Raw genomic sequence first — 18,644 nt, 5'->3', positions numbered from 1 at the left:
TATCACATGCCAGGCTGGGATTGTAGCTCAGTGGCAGAGCACTTGCCTAGGATGTGTGAGGCACTGGGTTCGATTCTTGGCACCACATTATAAATAAATAAAATAAAGGTCCATTGATAACTAAAAAACAATTTTTTAAAAATCTCTCATTGTTAGTGTTCCCAGGTAAGGTACAACAGAGGTGTTCCTAATACAAAGAAGTGACTGCAGAAGGAAGCACTTCAGACCCTTGGGCAGGCTGATTGGGATCTGTCAGTCTTTAAGGTTATAGTGGGCAAATTGCTGCTGTTCTGCCAATGCACACAGCTGACCTCACACCTTTTCTTAGATGCTGGAAAGCCCTTGATTGAACAGTTAGTGAGGTGCTGAGGTATTGCTGGTCAATCCATATGATGCTTAAAGTAGAATCTGGAGGTGGAGATGGTGTTTTCTTACTTAACACAGTTTATGGTTTCCAGCTGTTGTCTAGAATTAAACACTAGAATTAGGTCTCAGCTATGGTTTAGGCTGGCATGCCTCTGCTTTAAGTTTTACCTCATAACCTCTTGGCATCAAGATTTTTAATTTTCCAAAGCTGGCCACGAATTTAAAACAAGTGTCTAAAATTGGTTGTTGGAATCAAAAGACCCAACAGTCATAACAATAGTGTCAAATGAATCATTTGTGGAAAGTTTAACTGCTCATCATCTATCTCAATAATCTTAGGGCTTCCTTGTATTCTGCAATAAAAATTAGTCAGATTTACTAAAAGTATATGTTTTCATTCCTTTCATATGTATAAAAATGTATTCTCTCAATTATTGGACTTCTAAAATACTGTGATTGAATATCACTTTGAACACACATCACATCTGGATATGTTATTTTTATATCATTGAACAAACTTTTTAATATCATAAGAGCATTTTCACTTGAATATTTTGTTAATATATGACTTCCACATTATAATGCTTCCAACTAAAAAATAGCTATTTACTTTAAATTTTTACTTTTAAAGTTTCTTTTCAAATAAAAAAAGCATGTCCCTAGGATGAGGTCCACAACCTGATTTTATGTAGAACTGTAATTTTCTATTTTAGTAAATCAGACAGCCCTGTGGCTTAGTAAGTTAGTATTATTGCTTGTGCATTGCTGTTTTTTCCTGGATCAAAAACAAAGAATAACAGAGTGAACAGATTTAAAATATATCTTCCCGTTTGATGAAATTAGTAGTCCATGTGCCAAAGTGAGACTTTTTTGTGTGACTGATTTTATCATTATGGATGTTTTGTGTGCCACTCACATGTCAAGATTTTTTTGTTGTTAATTGCATGTGTGAATTTTTAAACAGATGACCATATGGCTACAAGCCTAACTACATGGAATAGAAAAGTATGAGTCCTGAAGATCAGGTTACATGCAACTTAAAATCCCACTCTTGTGTACATCCTATCTGTCACCAAAACCCCAGGAATGCTGAACTGTCTTAAATATATCCCAGTGAGGGTGCTTCTCCCAGCTGGAGTACTATTCTCCCTTGCTGTTTCCTGTAATGTGGAGAAGAGGTGTTAGCCAAGACATTGTTAGAGATGTTTTGTAAATTGGGATGGGGGAATGTAGATTACTTAAACTTAATATTGATTTAGAAATTTGGAAAGATCCTTTATTTCACTTGTCAACAATATTTTCATTTATAATTGTACCTTCCAAAGTGTTAAATATTCCTTAATTTGATGTTGCTGATTACTTAAATTGAAGTCATTAAAATGTCATCTCAGAACTGTAATTGAATATTCTAGTATATGATTCACTATACTTTAAAAATTAACATTGAACTCACGTTATTGATTTTTGAAGATAGCACTCAAACTAATTTTTTTGATTGCTGGCAGAAAGCTCATTTATAGTCTAATTGGACTATTAGTGAGTATCTTACATGGGTACTGAAAGAACATAAACCACTATTAAAATTAAAAATAACTGTTTCTGATCAATATAACTGACCTATCACTTGGCAATGGAAGGAAGTGAGACTGCTTCATTATGAAGACATTAACTTTTAGTAGCTGGTTCTGGAAGGTGATTGCTTAGTAAATATTTAATAATGGAAGGACATATGGATTTAGTTGCCATCTATTGCTGGTAACTCCCAAGTCAACATCTGTGTTGGGAGCACTGAGTTCTGACCCAGGATTCCGGCTGCTTCCTGCACATGGAGGAGCCACAGATACTCCTAAGTGCCTGATGCCTAAAACGGAACCACTGCAACCTTCTGAATCTAGACCTCCTTGTCTCCCCCACTTGCACACAGGCAGACGCCACCCAGTCACCCTAGATTCTTTCCTCCCCCTCACTTCCTAGAGCCAAGTATTCATCAAGTCTTTAGTGCTTTCCTGCTTACTCCCCCTCATACCCATCCACATCTGTCCATCTCCACCACTACCTCTTCAGATCCTGATTGGATCCCCTTGGGTTTTAGCCAGTCTTCAGATGTGTCTCCCTGCCTGGACCAAGGGTTCTCAAATTTTAACTTGCTATAGCATTTACTAGGGAACTGGCTGAAAACTGGAGATACCCAGATCACACCTCCATCAGTTTCTCATTTGATTGCTCTTGAGGGGAGGGGCAGGAATCTGCATGGTAAATGGGCATTCAGGTGATTCTAATGCAGGTGAGAACAGCCATATAGTTTCACATGCCTCCTGTCCATCCTGAGCATGTGAGTAAAACTTCACTTTAAAATAAAAGATTTATCCCCACCCCTGATTAGAAATCTTCAAAGAACTACCATTCTCCAGTAGTAATTTTTAGACTGTGATCAGTGGAGTTGCCAAGGGTTCCTTAGAGGTGCCTCAATGTATGTGTGTGTATGGGGGCAGTGTTTGGAGTTTGAAGATGAGAGGGAATTTTGCTCTGCAGGGCTTTACCTGTGCCCCCTTCCCCAGCGCTTTCTTTAGTCAGAGAAACCTTGCTTTTGAAGTGTAATGAGGGAACTCCTTTGGGAAAAGTATTCCTCTACTAAAAAAAAAAAAAAAAAAAAGATTTGAAAACCACTGCTCTACAGAAGTGGATTTCAAACTTTTCTTTAGAAAAAAAAAAAAAACAAGACCCATGTTAAGAAATAGTTTGCATTCTGAATCACAGACAAATACACACACACACACACACACACACACACATACACACATACACACACACACATTCATATGTGTGATCAAATTTTGTGAAGTACACTTCATGAACCCTGATATTTTCTGTTCTATTTCATTTCTTTAAAAATATTGCTGGTTGCAATCTACTAAATGGGTTCCACAATGCACCGAGTTGCTACTGAGTCTGAAAGACCTTTGACCTAGCCTTTTTCATTAGAGTTCCCTTATGAATCATGGAATACAAATAGTTTCCTAATCCTATCAAATATAGTAGATAAATCATACCTAGATGCTTAGAAGAGAAGTTAATTCTTTACATACAGTGGATGCCTGAAGGCATTGAGGCCTCATTCTCTGGATTAACTCCTGTTTGAAAAAGCCTCTTAGTGTCTGATCTACATACTAAATCTAAATTCTTGAATCTTGCTCACAGAGTTCTTCTGAATTTGGCCTATTTTGACCTCTTGGACTTTATCTTACTTCCTCAATCATGTACCTGGGTTAAAACCATCCTGAACTATTTGGAATTCCCCATATGCCTCATGCTGTTTCTCACCTCTGTTGGTTTTTTTTTTTTTGAGGGGGTAGGGGGCAGTACTGGGGATTGAATTTAGGAACACTTAATCACTGAGCCACACCTCCAGCCCATTTTTAAAGTTTTGACAAGGTCTTACTAAGTTGCTAAGGGCCTCACTAAGTTGCTGAGGCTAGCTGTGAACTTGCAATCCTCCTACCTCAGACTCCAGAGCTGCTGGAATTTCAGGGGTGCACCACCCCACCCGGATGCACAGTCTTTCTTGATGTTCAACACCCACCTCAACTAAGTGCCACATCAGCTGAGCTCTTGTTGGAGAGTTGTTAGAATCATGGCCTAGCTTCCATCTCTGTCAACTCTGAAGGGCAGGACTGGACACTATTCACATCTGCAGGTGCTTCAGCTAGAGTGGTACCTGACTCCATGCTAGTCCTTGATAAACATCAATTACATTCACCTGACTCACCACCTTGCTACTGAGTGTGGTGCTCCACACTTAGTTCTCAGGACATAACAGGTCTAATGGACAGCCTGCGTGCTTAGGGAACTTTAAAAGACCTGGGAGACAGGACCTGTATATTTAAAAGTATCTCCAGTATTACATAAGGCTCAAAAACTTGCTTGGCAGAGTTGGGCCTGTGCTCAAATTGTGATTCTTTTGTTTGTCGACTTCGGGGTCCAGAACAAACTATTGAGCCATTCTAAACTTCCAAGTTCATCATGTATTAGACTAGGATATTAATGAGAGTATCAGCCTTATAGGCCTGAACATTTTAAATGGAAACTGCATACATTGAACATACTGCCTGACCAGAGCTTTCAGGACATGATAGCATGGAACTAAGCAGGTGATGTGCCCAGTGCCACATGAATGTTGCAGGTGGACAGTGCGACAGGGGTTGAGAGGAGGGAATAATCACTATGAGTTAAGGAGCCAGGAGAGGCCCAGTGGAGGAAGCAGACTATGAGCAAAGCTTAAGAAGAAGAGTAGACCTTAGATTAGTAGGTGGCAAGGTATTTCTTTCTGAGAAAACCAAAGAGCTGAGGGAGCTCCGGCGGAGGACTGTGTGCCTTGCTGTAGACTAGCTTTGCAGTGAGAGTTTATACACTGAATTATGCACATGTGCTTGAATATTTTTCCAAGTGAAGGTTGAAGGTATTGATCTCTAGAGATGCTTGTTTTCTTGTTTTAAAGAATTCTGTCCCTTCTCTCTTCTCCATGGTTTTTAGCTGAGTCTATATGGAGTCTACAGTTTTGCTGTGGGTATCAGCTTGATGGAGTCATTTTGGGTCAGCATAGATAAATGGTTATAAGACTAGATGTGCATCATAATCACCTAGGGACTCCCACCCCACAGATTCTGATATTGAGTCTGATGTGGGACCAGAATCTGTATTATTAAAAAATAAATCTTTGAGTAATTCAGTTGGCCAGTCAAGTTGGGGGCCACCATCTTAAAGAATTTGTCTTCCTCAGTTTTGGGCTATAGCGTCTTTTTTTTTTTTTTTTTTTTTTTTGAAATTCAAAGTCTTTTTTTTGTGTGTGCATTTCTTTTTTTTTTATTGTAAACAAATGGGATACATGTTGTTTCTCTGTTTGTACATGGCGTAAAGGCATACCATTTGTGTAATCATAAATTTACATAGAGTAATGTTGTTTGATTCATTCTGTTATTTTTTCCCTTCCCCCCACCCCTCCCACCCCTCTTTACCCTCTATACAGTACTTACTTCCTCCATACTTGACCCCCTCCCTAACCCTAATCCTAACCCTAACACTGACCCTTCCCTCCCCCCCATTATGTGTCATCCTCCACTTATTAGCGATATCATTCGTCCTTTGGCTTTTTGAGATTGGCTTATCTCAGCATGATATTCTCCAATTTCATCCATTTGCCTGCAAATGCCATAATTTTATCATTCTTTATGGCTGAGTAATATTCCATTGTATATATATACCACAGTTTCTTTATCCACTCATCAATTGAAGGGCATCTAGGTTGGTTCCACAGTCTGGCTATTGTGAATTGAGCAGCTATGAACATTGATGTGGCTGTATCTCTGTAGTATGCTGATTTTAAGTCCTTTGGGTATAGGCCAAGGAGTGGGATAGCTGGGTCAAATGGAGGGTCCATTCCAAGTTTTCTAAGGAATCTCCACACTGCTTTCCAGAGTGGCTACCCTAATTTGCAGCCCCACCAGCAATGTATGAGTGTACCTTTCTCCCCACATCCTCGCCAACACCTGTTGTTGCTCGTATTCTTGATAATTGCCATTCTAATTGGGGTGAGATGTAATCTTAGGGTGGTTTTGATTTGCATTTCTCTTATTACTAGAGATATTGAACATTTTTCCATATGTTTGTTGATTGCTTGTAGGTCTTCTTCTGTGAAGTGTCTATTCATTTCCTTAGCCCATTTGTCGACTGGATTATTTGAATTCTTGGAGTAAAGTTTTTTGAGTTCTTTACAGATCCTGGAGATTAGTGCTCTATCTGAAGTATGGTTGGCAAAGATATTCTCCCACTCTGTAGGCTCTTTCTTCGCATTGCTGATAGTTTCCTTTGCTGAGAGAAAGCTTTTTAGTTTGAATCTATCCCAGTGGTTGATTCTAGCTTTTATTTCTTGTGCTATGGGAGTCCTGTTAAGGAAGTCTGGTCCTAGACCAACAAGGTGAAGATTTGGACCTACTTTTTCTTCTATAATCTGCAGGGTCTCTGGTCTGATTCCGAGGTCCTTAATCCATTTTGAGTTTAGTTTCATGCATGGTGAGAGATGTGGATTTAGTTTCATTCTGTTGCATATGGATTTCCAATTCTCCCAGCACCATTTGTTGAAGAGGCTATCTTTCCTCCATTGCATATTTTTGGCACCTTTGTCTAGTATGAGAAAATTCTATTTATTTGGTTTTGTGTCCGTGTCCTCTATTCTGTACCATTGATCTACCTTTCTATTTTGGTACCAATACCATGCCGTTTTTGTTACTATTGCTTTGTAGTAGAGTTGAAGATCTGGTATTGCAATACCCCCTGTTTCACTCTTCCTGCTAAGGATTGCTTTAGCTATTCTGGGTTTCTTATTCTTCCAGATGAATTTCATAATTGCTTGCTCTATTTCTGTAAGGTACGCCATTAGGATTTTAATTGGAATTGCATTGAATTTGTATAGCACTTTAGGTAATATGGCCATTTTGACAATATTAATTCTTCCTATCCAAGAACATGGAAGATCTTTCCATCTTCTAAGGTGTTCTTTAATTTCTTTCTTTAGTGTTGTATAGTTCTCATTGTAGAGGTCTTTCACCTCTTTTGTGAGATTGATTCCCAAGTATTTTATTTTTTTCGAGGCTATTGTGAATGGGATAGTTTTCCTAATTTCTCTTTCTGAAGATTCATCACTTATGTATAAAAATGTGTTGGATTTATGGGCATTGATCTTGTAACCTGCTACTTTACTAAATTCACTTATGAGTTCTAAGAGTTTTCTGGTGGAATTTCCAGGTTCCTCTAAATATATAATCATGTCATCAGCGAATAGGGATAGTTTGAGTTCTTCTTTTCCAATTCGTATCCCTTTAATTTCTTTAGTTTGTCTAATTGCTCTGGCCAGAGTCTCAAGAACGATGTTGAATAGAAGTGGTGAAAGAGGGCATCCCTGCCTTGTTCCAGTTTTTAGGGGAAATGCTTTCAGTTTTTCACCATTTAGAATGATATTAGCCGTGGGCTTAGCATAAATGGCCTTTACAATGTTAAGGATTATTCCCACTATCCCTATTTTTTCTAGTGTTTGAGCATGAAGGGGTGCTGTATTTTATCAAATGCTTTTTCTGCATCTATTGAAATAATCATGTGATTCTTGACTTTAAGTCTATTAATATGGTGAATTACGTTTATTGATTTCCTGATGTTGAACCACCCTTGCATCCCTGGGATGAAACCCACTTGATCATGGTGCACTATCTTTTTAATATGTTTTTGTATGCGATTTGCTAAAATTTTGTTGAGAATTTTTGCATCGATGTTCATTAAGGATATTGGTCTGAAATTTTCTTTCCTTGATGAGTCTCTGTCTGGTTTAGGTATCAGTGTGATATTGGCTTCATAGAATGAGTTTGGGAGGGTTCCCTCCTCTTCTATTTTATGGAATACTTTGAGAAGTATTGGAATGAGCTCTTCTTTAAAAGTTTTGTAGAACTTGGCTGAGAACCCATCTGGTCCCGGACTTTTCTTTGTTGGTAGGCTTTTGATGACTTCTTCTATTTCAGTACTTGAAATTGGTCTATTTAAATTGTGTATGTCCTCCTCGTTCAGTTTAGGCAATTCATATGTCTCTAGAAACCTGTTGATGTCTTCGAAATTTTCTATTTTTTTGGAGTATAGATTTTCAAAATAGCTTCTAATTATGTTTTGTATTTCACTCGTGTCTGTTGTGATATTTCCTTGTTCATTCCGAATTTTAGTGATTTGGGTTTTCTCTCGTTTTCTCTTTGTTAGTGTGGCTAAAGGTTTATCAATTTTGTTTATTTTTTCGAAGAACCAACTATTTATTTTGTCAATTTTTTGTATTGTTTCTTTTGTTTCAATTTCATTGATTTCAGCTCTGAGTTTAACTATTTCCTGTCTTCTACTACTTTTGGTGCTGTTCTGTTCTTCTTTTTCTAGGGCTTTGAGCTGTAGTGTTAGGTCGTTTATTTGTTGAGTTTTACTTCTTTTATTAAATGCACTCCATGAAATAAATTTCCCTCTAAGTACTGCTTTCATAGTGTCCCAGAGATTTTGATATGATGTTTCTTTGTTTTCATTTACCTCTAAGAATTTTTTAATTTCCTTCCTAATATCTTCTGTTATCCATTCATCATATAATAGCATATTGTTTAATCTCCAGATGTTGGAATAGTTTCTGTGTTTTACTCTTTCATTTATTTCTAACTTTAATCCATTATGATCTGATAGAATACATGGTAGTGTCTCTATCTTCTTGTATTTGCTAATAATAGCTTTGTGGCATAATATATGGTTTATTTTAGAGAAGGATCCATGTGCTGCTGAGAAGAAAGTGTATTCGCTCTTGGTTGGATGGTATATTCTATAAATGTCCGTTAAGTCTAAATTATTGATTGTGTTATTGAGATCTATGGTTTCTTTGTTCAATTTTTGTCTGGAAGATCTGTCCAGTGGTGAGAGAGGCGTGTTAAAATCACCTAGTATTATTGTGTTGTGGTCTATTTGGTTTCTGAAATTGAGAAGGGTTTGTTTGACATACATGGATGAGCCACTGTTTGGGGCATAGATGTTTATGATTGTTATATCTTGCTGATTTATGCTTCCCTTAAGCAGTATGAAATGTCCTTCTTTATCCCTTCTGACTAACTTTGGCTTGAAGTCCACATTATCGGAAATGAGGATGGATACTCCAGCTTTTTTGCTGAGTCCATGTGCATGGTATGTTTTTCCCCATCCTTTCACCTTTAGTCTATGGGTATCTTTTTCTATGAGGTGAGTCTCTTGCAGGCAACATATTGTTGGATCTTTCTTTTTAATCCAGTCTGCCAGTCTATGTCTTTTGATTGATGAATTCAGGCCATTAACATTCAGGGTTATTATTGAGATATGATTTGGTTTCCTGGTCATTTGGTTCATTTTTTAAATTTTATTTATTTATTTGTTTGACACAACTTGGCTCCTCCTTTATTTGACAATTCCTTTAGGATAATTCCTCCCTTTGCTGATTTGCTTCTTTGTTTTTCATCTCTTCCTCATGGAATATTTTGCTGAGAATGTTCTGTAATGCTGGCTTCCTTTTTGTAAATTCTTTTAGCTTTTGTTTATCATGGAAGGATTTTATTTCATCGTCAAATTTGAAGGTAAGTTTTGCTGGGTATAAGATTCTTGGTTGGCATCCATTTTCTTTCAGGGCTTGAAAAATGTTGTTCCAGGCCCTTCTAGCTTTTAGGGTCTGGATTGAAAAATCTGCTGATATCCGTATTGGTTTCCCCCTGAATGTAATTTGGTTCTTTTCTCTCACAGCCTTTAAAATTCTGTCTTTATTTTGTATGTTAGGTATTTTCATTATAATGTGCCTTGGTGTGGATCTGTTGTAATTTTGTGTATTTGGAGTCCTATAAGCCTCTTGAACTTGATTTTCCATTTCATTCTTCAGATTTGGGAAATTTTCTGATATTATTTCATTGAATAGATTGTTCATTCCTTTGGTTTGTTTCTCTAGGCCTTCCTCAATCCCAATAATTCTTAAATTTGACCTTTTCATGATATCCCATAGTTCTTGTAGATTCTGTTCATGATTTCTTACCATCTTCTCTGTTTGTTCAACTTTGTTTTCAAGGTTAAATATTTTGTCTTCAATGTCTGAGGTTCTGTCTTCCAGGTGTTCTATCCTACTGGATATGCTTTCTATGGAGTTCTTAATTTGGTTTATTGTTTCCTTCATGTCAAGGATTTCTGTTTGGTTTTTTTTCAATATCTCTAACTCTTTATTGAAATGATCTTTTGCTTCCTGTATTTGCTCTTTTAATTGTCAATTGGTGCGATCATTCAATGCCTGCATTTGCTCTTTCATCTCATCATTCAGTGTGTGCATTTGCTCTTTCATCTCATCGTTTGCTTCTCTGATCATTTTAATTATGTACATTCTGAACTCCTTTTCTGTCATTTCTTCTGCCATGCTGTCATTGGGTTTTATTGATGTAACATCTAGATTTGTTTGCAGCATTTTCTTTCCTTGTTTTCTCATATTGTTCAGGTATCAGTGGACCGCTGAGATATTGCAGATTTCCTCTATTGACTTACAATGTCCCTGAAGATTTCTATATATATCCCCTCTTAGTCTTCAGTAGGCTGAAGTCTTGGAGAAAGTTGATAATGCGGTGCTCCACAAGGAAGCTGCCTCTCTAGGAGTGGTGGCCTTCAGGTGGGGTATAATCCCTGCTAGTGGGCAGAGGTGCCTCCACTTGTTGACCAATGGTCATCCAAAGGGGACCTAGGCTGCGGGCTGAGGCAAGGCCTGTTTGGGCCTGAGTCTCTGGTTTTACCGTCCTTGTGGGGAAACCTCACCCGGCAGGGAAGACTCACCCGGTGGGGAGGTCTCGCTGATCAGTTCCCTCCTAGAGGTTCCCCTCAATTTATAGCTACCGCCTGGGCTGGGCTGCCTTCCTCTGCAAAGTTCCCAGGGGCCCGGCCCTACCTCCTGGGCCTGGGAGCCTCACCCTTCGCAGATGAATCTCCTTAGGCTGCCCCTCCTCAGAGAATCTGCCCGCAGGCCTGGAACCTTCGCTCCGCCCTAAGTGTGTCTCTGTGAGGCTCTTCCACCAAGAAGCCTCCTAGATCCTGGAACCCTGCTCTGCACCTAATCGCCTGGCTATGCGGCCCCTCCTCTGAGCAGCCACCTGGGGCCCCGTACAATCGCTCTGAGTCCCAGAGATCCGCCACACGCCTCTTCCTCCAGACAGCCGCCCAGTATTCCGGTGCGGTCACTAGGAGTCCAAGAAACTCACTGCGTGCCTCCTCCTCCCACCAACCACCCGTAGCCCTGGGCAATCAATCACTCCGAGTCGAAGTGACCCTCCCCGTTCCTCCTCCTTCTCCAGATAACCCCCCTGGGTGTTCAGGAGCGGTCGCTCTGAGTGGCTCTGAATCCACGTGACCTGCTGCACGGGTCCTCTGGGCAACCGCCTGGAGCTCTGGTGCGGCCACTCAAGACCAAGCGACCCACCACGCTTCCCCTCCAGGCAGCCCCCCTGTGTTCAGGAGCTGTCACTTTAAGTCCAAACAACTCACCACTCGCCTTCTCCTCTGAGCAGCCGCCTGGAGCGCTAATGCAGTCACTGCGAGTCCAAACGACCCGCCGCGCTTCTCCTCCTCCTCCTACTCCTCCGGGCAGGCCCCGGTGTTCAGAAGTGGTCTGAGTCCAAACAGCTCGCCACGCAGCCCCTCCTCTGGCAACCGCCTGTAGCTCTGGTGTAGTCACTCCGAATCCAAGCGGCCGCGCTCCTCTTCCTCCTCCTCGTCCTCAGGGCAGGCCCCGGTGTTCAGAAGTGGTCTGAGTCCAAACAGCTCGCCGCGCAGCTTCTCCTCTGGCAATCGCCTGTAGCTCTGGTGCAGTCACTCCAAATCCAAGCGGCCACGCTCCTCCTCCTCCTCCTCAGGGCAGGCCCCGGTATTCTGAGTCCACACAGCTCTCCTCGCCACTCCTCTCCTGGGCAGCCGCCGGGGTCCCAGTGGTTGCTCCGAGTCCCAGTGCTGTGCTGAGCGGCCTCCTTTACGGTGCTCCCAGTTGACCGAGTTCACTGCTCCAGCGGGGGGAGGGGTGTCTCGCGGCAGCTCTACTTCACAAAGTTCCCTGCGTTCCGGGACTACTGTCCCATCCGGAACGCCTCCCCAACGGGAGAGAGTCACCCGGCTGCTTTGAGTTGGTCCCAAGTGTCTCAATATCTCCTCTTTTGAATCCTGAGTCCTGGAGCAACATGAAATGCCGCCACCCTCTAGGCCGCCATCTTGAAACCTCTCCACTATTGCGTCTTATAATCGTGTCTGGGAAACAAGTAAAGTGTGTTTGAATATTAGGAGGAATTGAAACTCAGAACTTCGGAGACTTAGCAATCTTCTACTTGGAATAGAGTTCGGAAGACACTTAGGCTGCCTTTTATTTAGGAAAAATAAAAGCTTGTACAGCTTTTATTTTGTACAGCTCAGGACAGTCTAAGCAAAGGACATAAGCTGGTCAAGGGAGGCTCCCTGCCTGCTTAAATAATAGATTCCCTTCTTGAATATCTCCATTTACTTGAAATCTTACATCCAAATTCTACTTCCTTTTATTTCCCATTTGTTCTGGAATGGCCCAGAATAAGTCTGTGCTTCCTCACTCTGTAAGACCACTCTTCAAGTTTTGAGAGACAGGTTCTGAGCATGTGAGCAGAGACTCCAGACTCAGTCTCCTCTTAGCCCTTTCTTGTCAAGAGAAACATACTAATTTCTTCCACTGGTTCCTAGATGGTACCTGGGATACTCCTATTTGTTAATGCCTGATTCTTTTTTTTTTTTTTTTTTTAAGTGACTTCAGCTTGTCATGACCTCTTGTGACTCTTGCTGGTCCCCAGCAATGATATTTTGAACATCGATTGAATACTAAATATTCAAAAAACATTACTATTTATTTTTCTTTTGCTTTCAAAGAGAATTTATTTATTTCTTTACATATTTATTTATTTTTGTTGTACTGAGGTCAAACCCAGGGCATCATGCATGCTAGGTAAATGCTACACTGAGCTACATCCCCAGTCCAGAACTTTATTTTTAGGTTTTTTTTTCTAGAATTTACTGAGGATTAGTAGAAGACTAAATGATCTGTACCTTTCAAGATGTCACACACACACACACACACACACACACACACACTCCCCCCACTTTAAAGAATTAGGATAATTGCTCATTTGCATGTTTCTGTCATTCTGTAAGAATTCTCCCAGAACCAAAACCATTCCTGATATTTTCTCTTTGAAAGATTTTGGAATGAGGGCTCATATCTAGCCCCTGACATATGGAAGAAGTCCTGAAGAGTGACCTGTTAGGTAAACTCTGCCTACCTCCTGTTGCCGCCCGCAGCAACAATCCCGCGGATATTTGTTACTGCCTCAGCGGTATTTATCAGAGGTGGACTGGAAATAAACTACTTCCATTCCTGAGCTGCTTCCTTGCTTGCTTGCTTATTCTCTAGCTTATAGATGAAGAGAGGCTTGCTTGATTTTAGAGGAAGAGAGGCTTTGAGAAGGAGTTTTAGAGGCTTGCTACGCTTTCAGAGATCTATTTCTTCTTAAAGTTCTGCTGCTTCTTCTTAGAGGTGCGTCCTGCATCCTGCTAACTAAAGGTGCGTGCTAGAGGTGCGTGCTAAAGGTGCTGTCTATCAGAGGTGCTTCTTAGTGGTGCGTCCCGCACTGCGGTCTGTGATCTGCGACCTAGAGGTGTGTTCTTAGTCCTCCGCTCTGTAATCTGCCATCTGCCTTCTGCCTTCTGCCTACTGCTTTTTGCCTTCTGCCTACTGCCCACTTATATTCCCTCCAGGAGGCGGAGGGTAGGGCCATGCCAGTTAAGTGAAGATCAGGCAAAGAGCCAGCTGCCCAATCACGGCAAAGGTCAAAACGAGCAGGCGCAAGCAGGAGCACTCAGGAACACATGTGCATGCCTTGTGTGCGTGGACTCACTTGAATACGGCCAATGATAAAGCACCTGAGTGTGTCTATGTTAACCGACTTCCTCACCGCCGATGTGATCAAAACAACTTCTGGCTGGCTGCCAAGCACCATCTTGGCGTAGTCTGCATGGCATAGCGCCCAACAACCTCCAGAGATGTGCTTGAGCTGACAACTTAGCCTCTAGGTACCAAAGTCCTGGAAGGGCCATGTTTCCCCCGGTGACTACCATGGAATGTCACTATCAGCTCATGACCACATATCTGAAGCACCTGTTCCACACTTCAGCCTGGTGTGTAGGGGCTATTCCATCAAAGAAAACTTGCCTTTCATTGGTCTTTTGGGGCACTATGAAGACAAAATCAACAGATTCTTATTTCTCTTCTTACCCTGTAGCCAGCCTCTCTCCTCCCATTCTTGCCCTTCTCCTTCTATCCCCTTCCCTTTTCTTCTCCTTCCTCCCCCCTCTTCTCCCTTTTCTGGCCAGATAATCTTTATTTAGCATGTCAAAGCATAACTTATATGCAGCTTCATGGTCAGATACAACATAACTCAAAAGGAACTTTAAATCCAGAAGTACTCCCATCACCACTTTAGCAATGAGACACTTTCTGGCCCAACAGTGAGCATCCTAGCTTAGGGACAGGAGTATAGACTGTGGTGCAGATCCTGGCTCTGACACTTGTCAGCCTTTGAGCATCTCACCTAACATCTTAGCCTTCATTGCCCCAAGCACAGTGGTGAGCACCATTTTCCATTACCTCTGATCCCCAAAGCCACCCAACATAGTTAAGTATATTATCTTATTTTTTAAAGGAAAGAATGAAGGCTTAGAAAAAATGGAGTAATTTGCCTATGTTGGGTAGCTCATAAAGTGAGGAGCTGGGCATACCTGTCTACCCCAAAGCTCATGGTGCTTCCTCACCTTGTCTTACTTTGTATTCTATCTCTCAGAAGGAAGATAAAGTAACAAGAGCAAACTGTCCGGGATTAATTCTAACCACTAAGAGTAACTAGTTGTTGCTATAGTTTTATAGATTTATCTACTTATTCTTTGTCTGGCATTAGCATTTTAGCATTAACATTTTAGTACGCGGTCGTCACCTCCTCCTGTCTAGTAGATCTCCTTGCATGAATAAGCAAGTGTATTTAGAAATGACAAAGACATGGAAAGAAAGCAACCACATCACACTACTGAGTCAGGTCATATGGCCAAGAGCATAACCCCTGGCAAAAGAATGCTTACATTCAAAATTGTATCCCTTAAAAACTATTCAATCATAGGCAAGTTATATAACTTCCCTGGTGCCTCAGTTTCCAGGAGATAATAATAATGCCAACCTCATATTGTGGTCCTGAGTTAATCAAGGGAAATCATTCACATCAGTACTAGCTCCCGAGCACTGTATAAAGTATAACTGCTACTGCTATCTGAGGTACTGAGAACTAAGTGCAGAATATTGTATCCTTGACTTATATTTTAAAAGAAAAATTCAGGAAACTTGGAAGTAAGGTAAGTGTGCTCCAGTGGCTAAAGACAGGCAAGACTGCTGTTCATTTTATGTTCAATTGTGGAGTCTCAAGCACTTTTCTATATCCCCAGGAAAATTTTATTTCTGGCAAAAAAAAAAAAAAAAAAATTAGAACATCTTAATCTAGAGCAGGTGGTTAAGCAGGTGACCTGTGGAGATGCCAAAAAGAATGTAGTGCTTACCAAGCATCAGCATTAATTTGTGAAGAATAGCATTTTTGAGCCGGTGACTTAGTTAAAACCCTAGAAGATATACCACAGATGCAACGTGTCCTATTTTCAAGAAAACATTTAGAAAGTCTGATTTGGAGAACAGCAATAGATATGGTTACCTGTGTGAATCCTAGAGTTAGAGAGGCTTCTCCACATATCCCCTGAGGAACCAGATCTCAGTTCTACATCTGTCAAATGTGGATAATGATCACAGCAGCCTTCTAGTGTGGGTCAGAGAAATACTGGAGATCATATGGGTATAGGGCTTCCTAAGCAGGAGGTCAGTGTAAGCTCTGAACCTTATAACAAGACCTGGGTAAGTCTTGCCCCTGTTCACTGTATGACTATTGTATTGGTATATCTAAAATAGTTCAGTATTATCTTGAAATAGACAAATTAGTATTCTCTTAATTATAACTGAAATAAAACAAATCTCTTAGCTCATCTTGGTGGTGGAGAAAGAAAAAAAAAAAAAAGACCTGGGTAAGCAGGTGAAATAGTCAGGTCTCAAATGCTCAGATGAAAGCTGGAAGTTTGCTTTGCGGTTAACAGAACAAATCCTTGTGGTCCCTTGATGCCACGGACTGAAGGTTAGGAGAAAAGAATCCTGAATAAGTCTGAGTACATGTTGTTTCTTGTTCTCTCCCTCCAGGGGCATTTGTGGTATGCTGGACCCCAGGCCTGGTGGTTCTGCTCCTGGATGGCCTGAGCTGCACACAGTGTGGGGTACAGCATGTGAAACGCTGGTTCCTGCTGCTGGCACTGCTCAACTCCGTCATGAACCCCATCATCTACTCCTACAAAGATGAGGACATGTACAGCACCATGAAGAAGATGATCTGCTGCTTTTCTCAGGAGAACAACCCAGAGAGGCGTCCCTCCCGCATCCCCTCCACAGTCCTCAGCAGGAGCGACACGGGTAGCCAGTATATGGAAGATAGTATTAGCCAAAGCACGGTCTGTAATAAAAGCAGCTCCTAAGCTGTGGACCTTTCCTGTTCGGGCCTCCCTTGGGGAAAGAGCTGTTGAGAATGGTTACCTGTCTCTAACAAAGCCCATGTACAGTGTTATTTGAGGTCTGAATTAATCACTGCTAGATTTAGAAATTTGTTCTTGTTTTTCATAGTTTAAAAGCATGGGCAGTGAAGAGAAGACACAATGCATTTAGTGAAAATGCACAGAAAGAGGGAAGACAGCACAGTACCTTCCTGCTCGTCATCCTGTGAACTGCTCAAAGCATCTCCTAGCTGGCCGGGCATTCTGGGCTTGGCCGCCATCTTGTAGCCATTCTCTTTGTGTTTCAAAAGATGTTGTTAAAGGGTTTAGGCTGAAATAAATAATAAATGATGTTACTTGAGCCATTTTATTTAGCTGCTAGAAAAACCTATGTAGTTCTTTCTGCATGCATTTGAAATTTTCAGAAACGCTTCACCAATTGTATTTTTCTTTTTTCCCTCAAAGAAACCAGGCCAGTAGCTAGGTGTTCAATAGGAATCTAAGAACAACAATTCAGTAAGAGCTCCAGGATAAATGTGACTTTTAACAAAAAGAAAGTTCTGAAGAAAACCATTTACTTAAAAATAGCAACAAAAAGGCAAAGGCTTTAAATGTTTTTGGAAGTGGGGAAGGCTTCAATGTGGTTCTGTGAGTGGGCATGCCCACATGAGCATATCTTCTTATCATTAACTCTGTTTCTAAGGACTCCAAGGATGGTGGTGGTGAAGGAAAGTCACTGGTTACCTAGACTTTTCAGTCCAGGACAGTAGCTATAGAAATAACCTGTTGTGCTCTAAAGAGAGAAAGAGAGAGAGAGAGAGAGAGAGAGAGAGAGAGAGAGAGAGAGAGAAGTGTTCATTTAAAAACAGACTTTTAAAAAACAGCCTACTAAAAGGTGTATCAACAAGCAGGCATATATCCTTTCCACATAGGATCAAATACAAGTATGACTAGAGTCCTTATTTTCAGTAACCTCCACGTCACTGAAAGTGTGTGGAATAATTTCACATCTCATATTTTGCCCTCGATTATCAACCTACTTCAATACTTACCCAACTTGTGAAATGAATTTTGATCTGGGTTCTATTTTGAATTTTTCTGCTTCTAAGACTTAAGTAGGTAACATAAAAGGCAAACAAGTAAAAAAGAAAAAAATATATATATATATGCTACTGACCAAAGTTTTCTGTGTAAGACATTTAGAACATATTCTGATTTAAAATAAGAATAACTTTAAGGCAGATATTATAGTATTTATGTAGTTTGCAAAAGAAGTTTACATTTTTTTTTTTTTTTTTTTTTTTTTTTGCTATTGTGATGTAACATTTATGTGCAGGAACTACTTGTAATATTAGAATTTGAGAAGTCATGCTTTTAGATATAATGGCCTAAAATAGAGAGTATTATGATTTGAAGGTGTGGATTTCATGAGCTCTGTGTTATAAGTGGCTCTACCTGAAGCTTCTATCAAAGCCACCTATAAAAATAAAATTTTAAAAAGATCTGTTCTCTCTTGTTGAGGTGTGTTACCGCTTTGTATATTTTCTAAGTAAAAATAAAGTTTGTGGTAACTATGGCACACATTTCTATTGCGAAAGAAAAATCAAATTTGTCATGAAGTACATACTGCGGATGTTTTATGTAAGCATTTTGAATCTACAGCTGGCCAGCGGGTGGAGAATTGAAATTGTATTCCAGTCCCCAAATAGCTACTAAGGGATCTTTAAAGGTTTTATTTTGAGGAAAGAACCATTTTTACTACCCTGCAGCCGAGTGTCATATTTGGAATGGTTCTGGAGGGGATCCAAAGTGTGGAAATGCAGGGTAGAAATATATAGTTTTTGTTTTTTATGCATGTACATATCTCAGTGATGGTGCAAGAGAAGAAAAATCATGTATATTTGGAAATGACAAGTGCCAGGGGTCACAGAACTCGAGATCACTCAGCAACCCTGGTCCTTGGAACAAAAAAAAATTTTAAATAATATTCCTCTGCAAATTCTAAGATCCCAAGCTTATCTGCACGACATTAAGATGGT

The 18,644-nt window shown here is 40.5% G+C and overlaps 1 protein-coding gene across 2 annotated transcripts in view; it reads left to right on the top strand.

Annotated features, from left to right (window-relative positions):
* The window catches only part of LPAR3 (lysophosphatidic acid receptor 3), an 84,053-nt gene extending 65,872 nt beyond the window's left edge, over positions 1-18,181 (top strand). For both annotated transcript variants that reach the window (XM_079139913.1, XM_079139914.1), the window contains exon 3: positions 16,262-18,181. In XM_079139913.1, coding sequence (XP_078996039.1) covers positions 16,262-16,590 — 329 coding nt within the window. In that variant the 3' untranslated portion in view covers positions 16,591-18,181. The remainder of the gene's footprint in view (positions 1-16,261) is intronic.
* Positions 18,182-18,644: the final 463 nt, after the last annotated feature.

The sequence above is a fragment of the Sciurus vulgaris genome (genome assembly GCF_902686455.1).
Source record: "Sciurus vulgaris genome assembly, chromosome: 1".
Taxonomy (NCBI): Eukaryota; Metazoa; Chordata; class Mammalia; order Rodentia; family Sciuridae; genus Sciurus; species Sciurus vulgaris.
The sequence above is the reverse complement of the archived record's forward strand: the minus strand, read 5'-3'. Positions and strand labels throughout refer to the sequence as shown.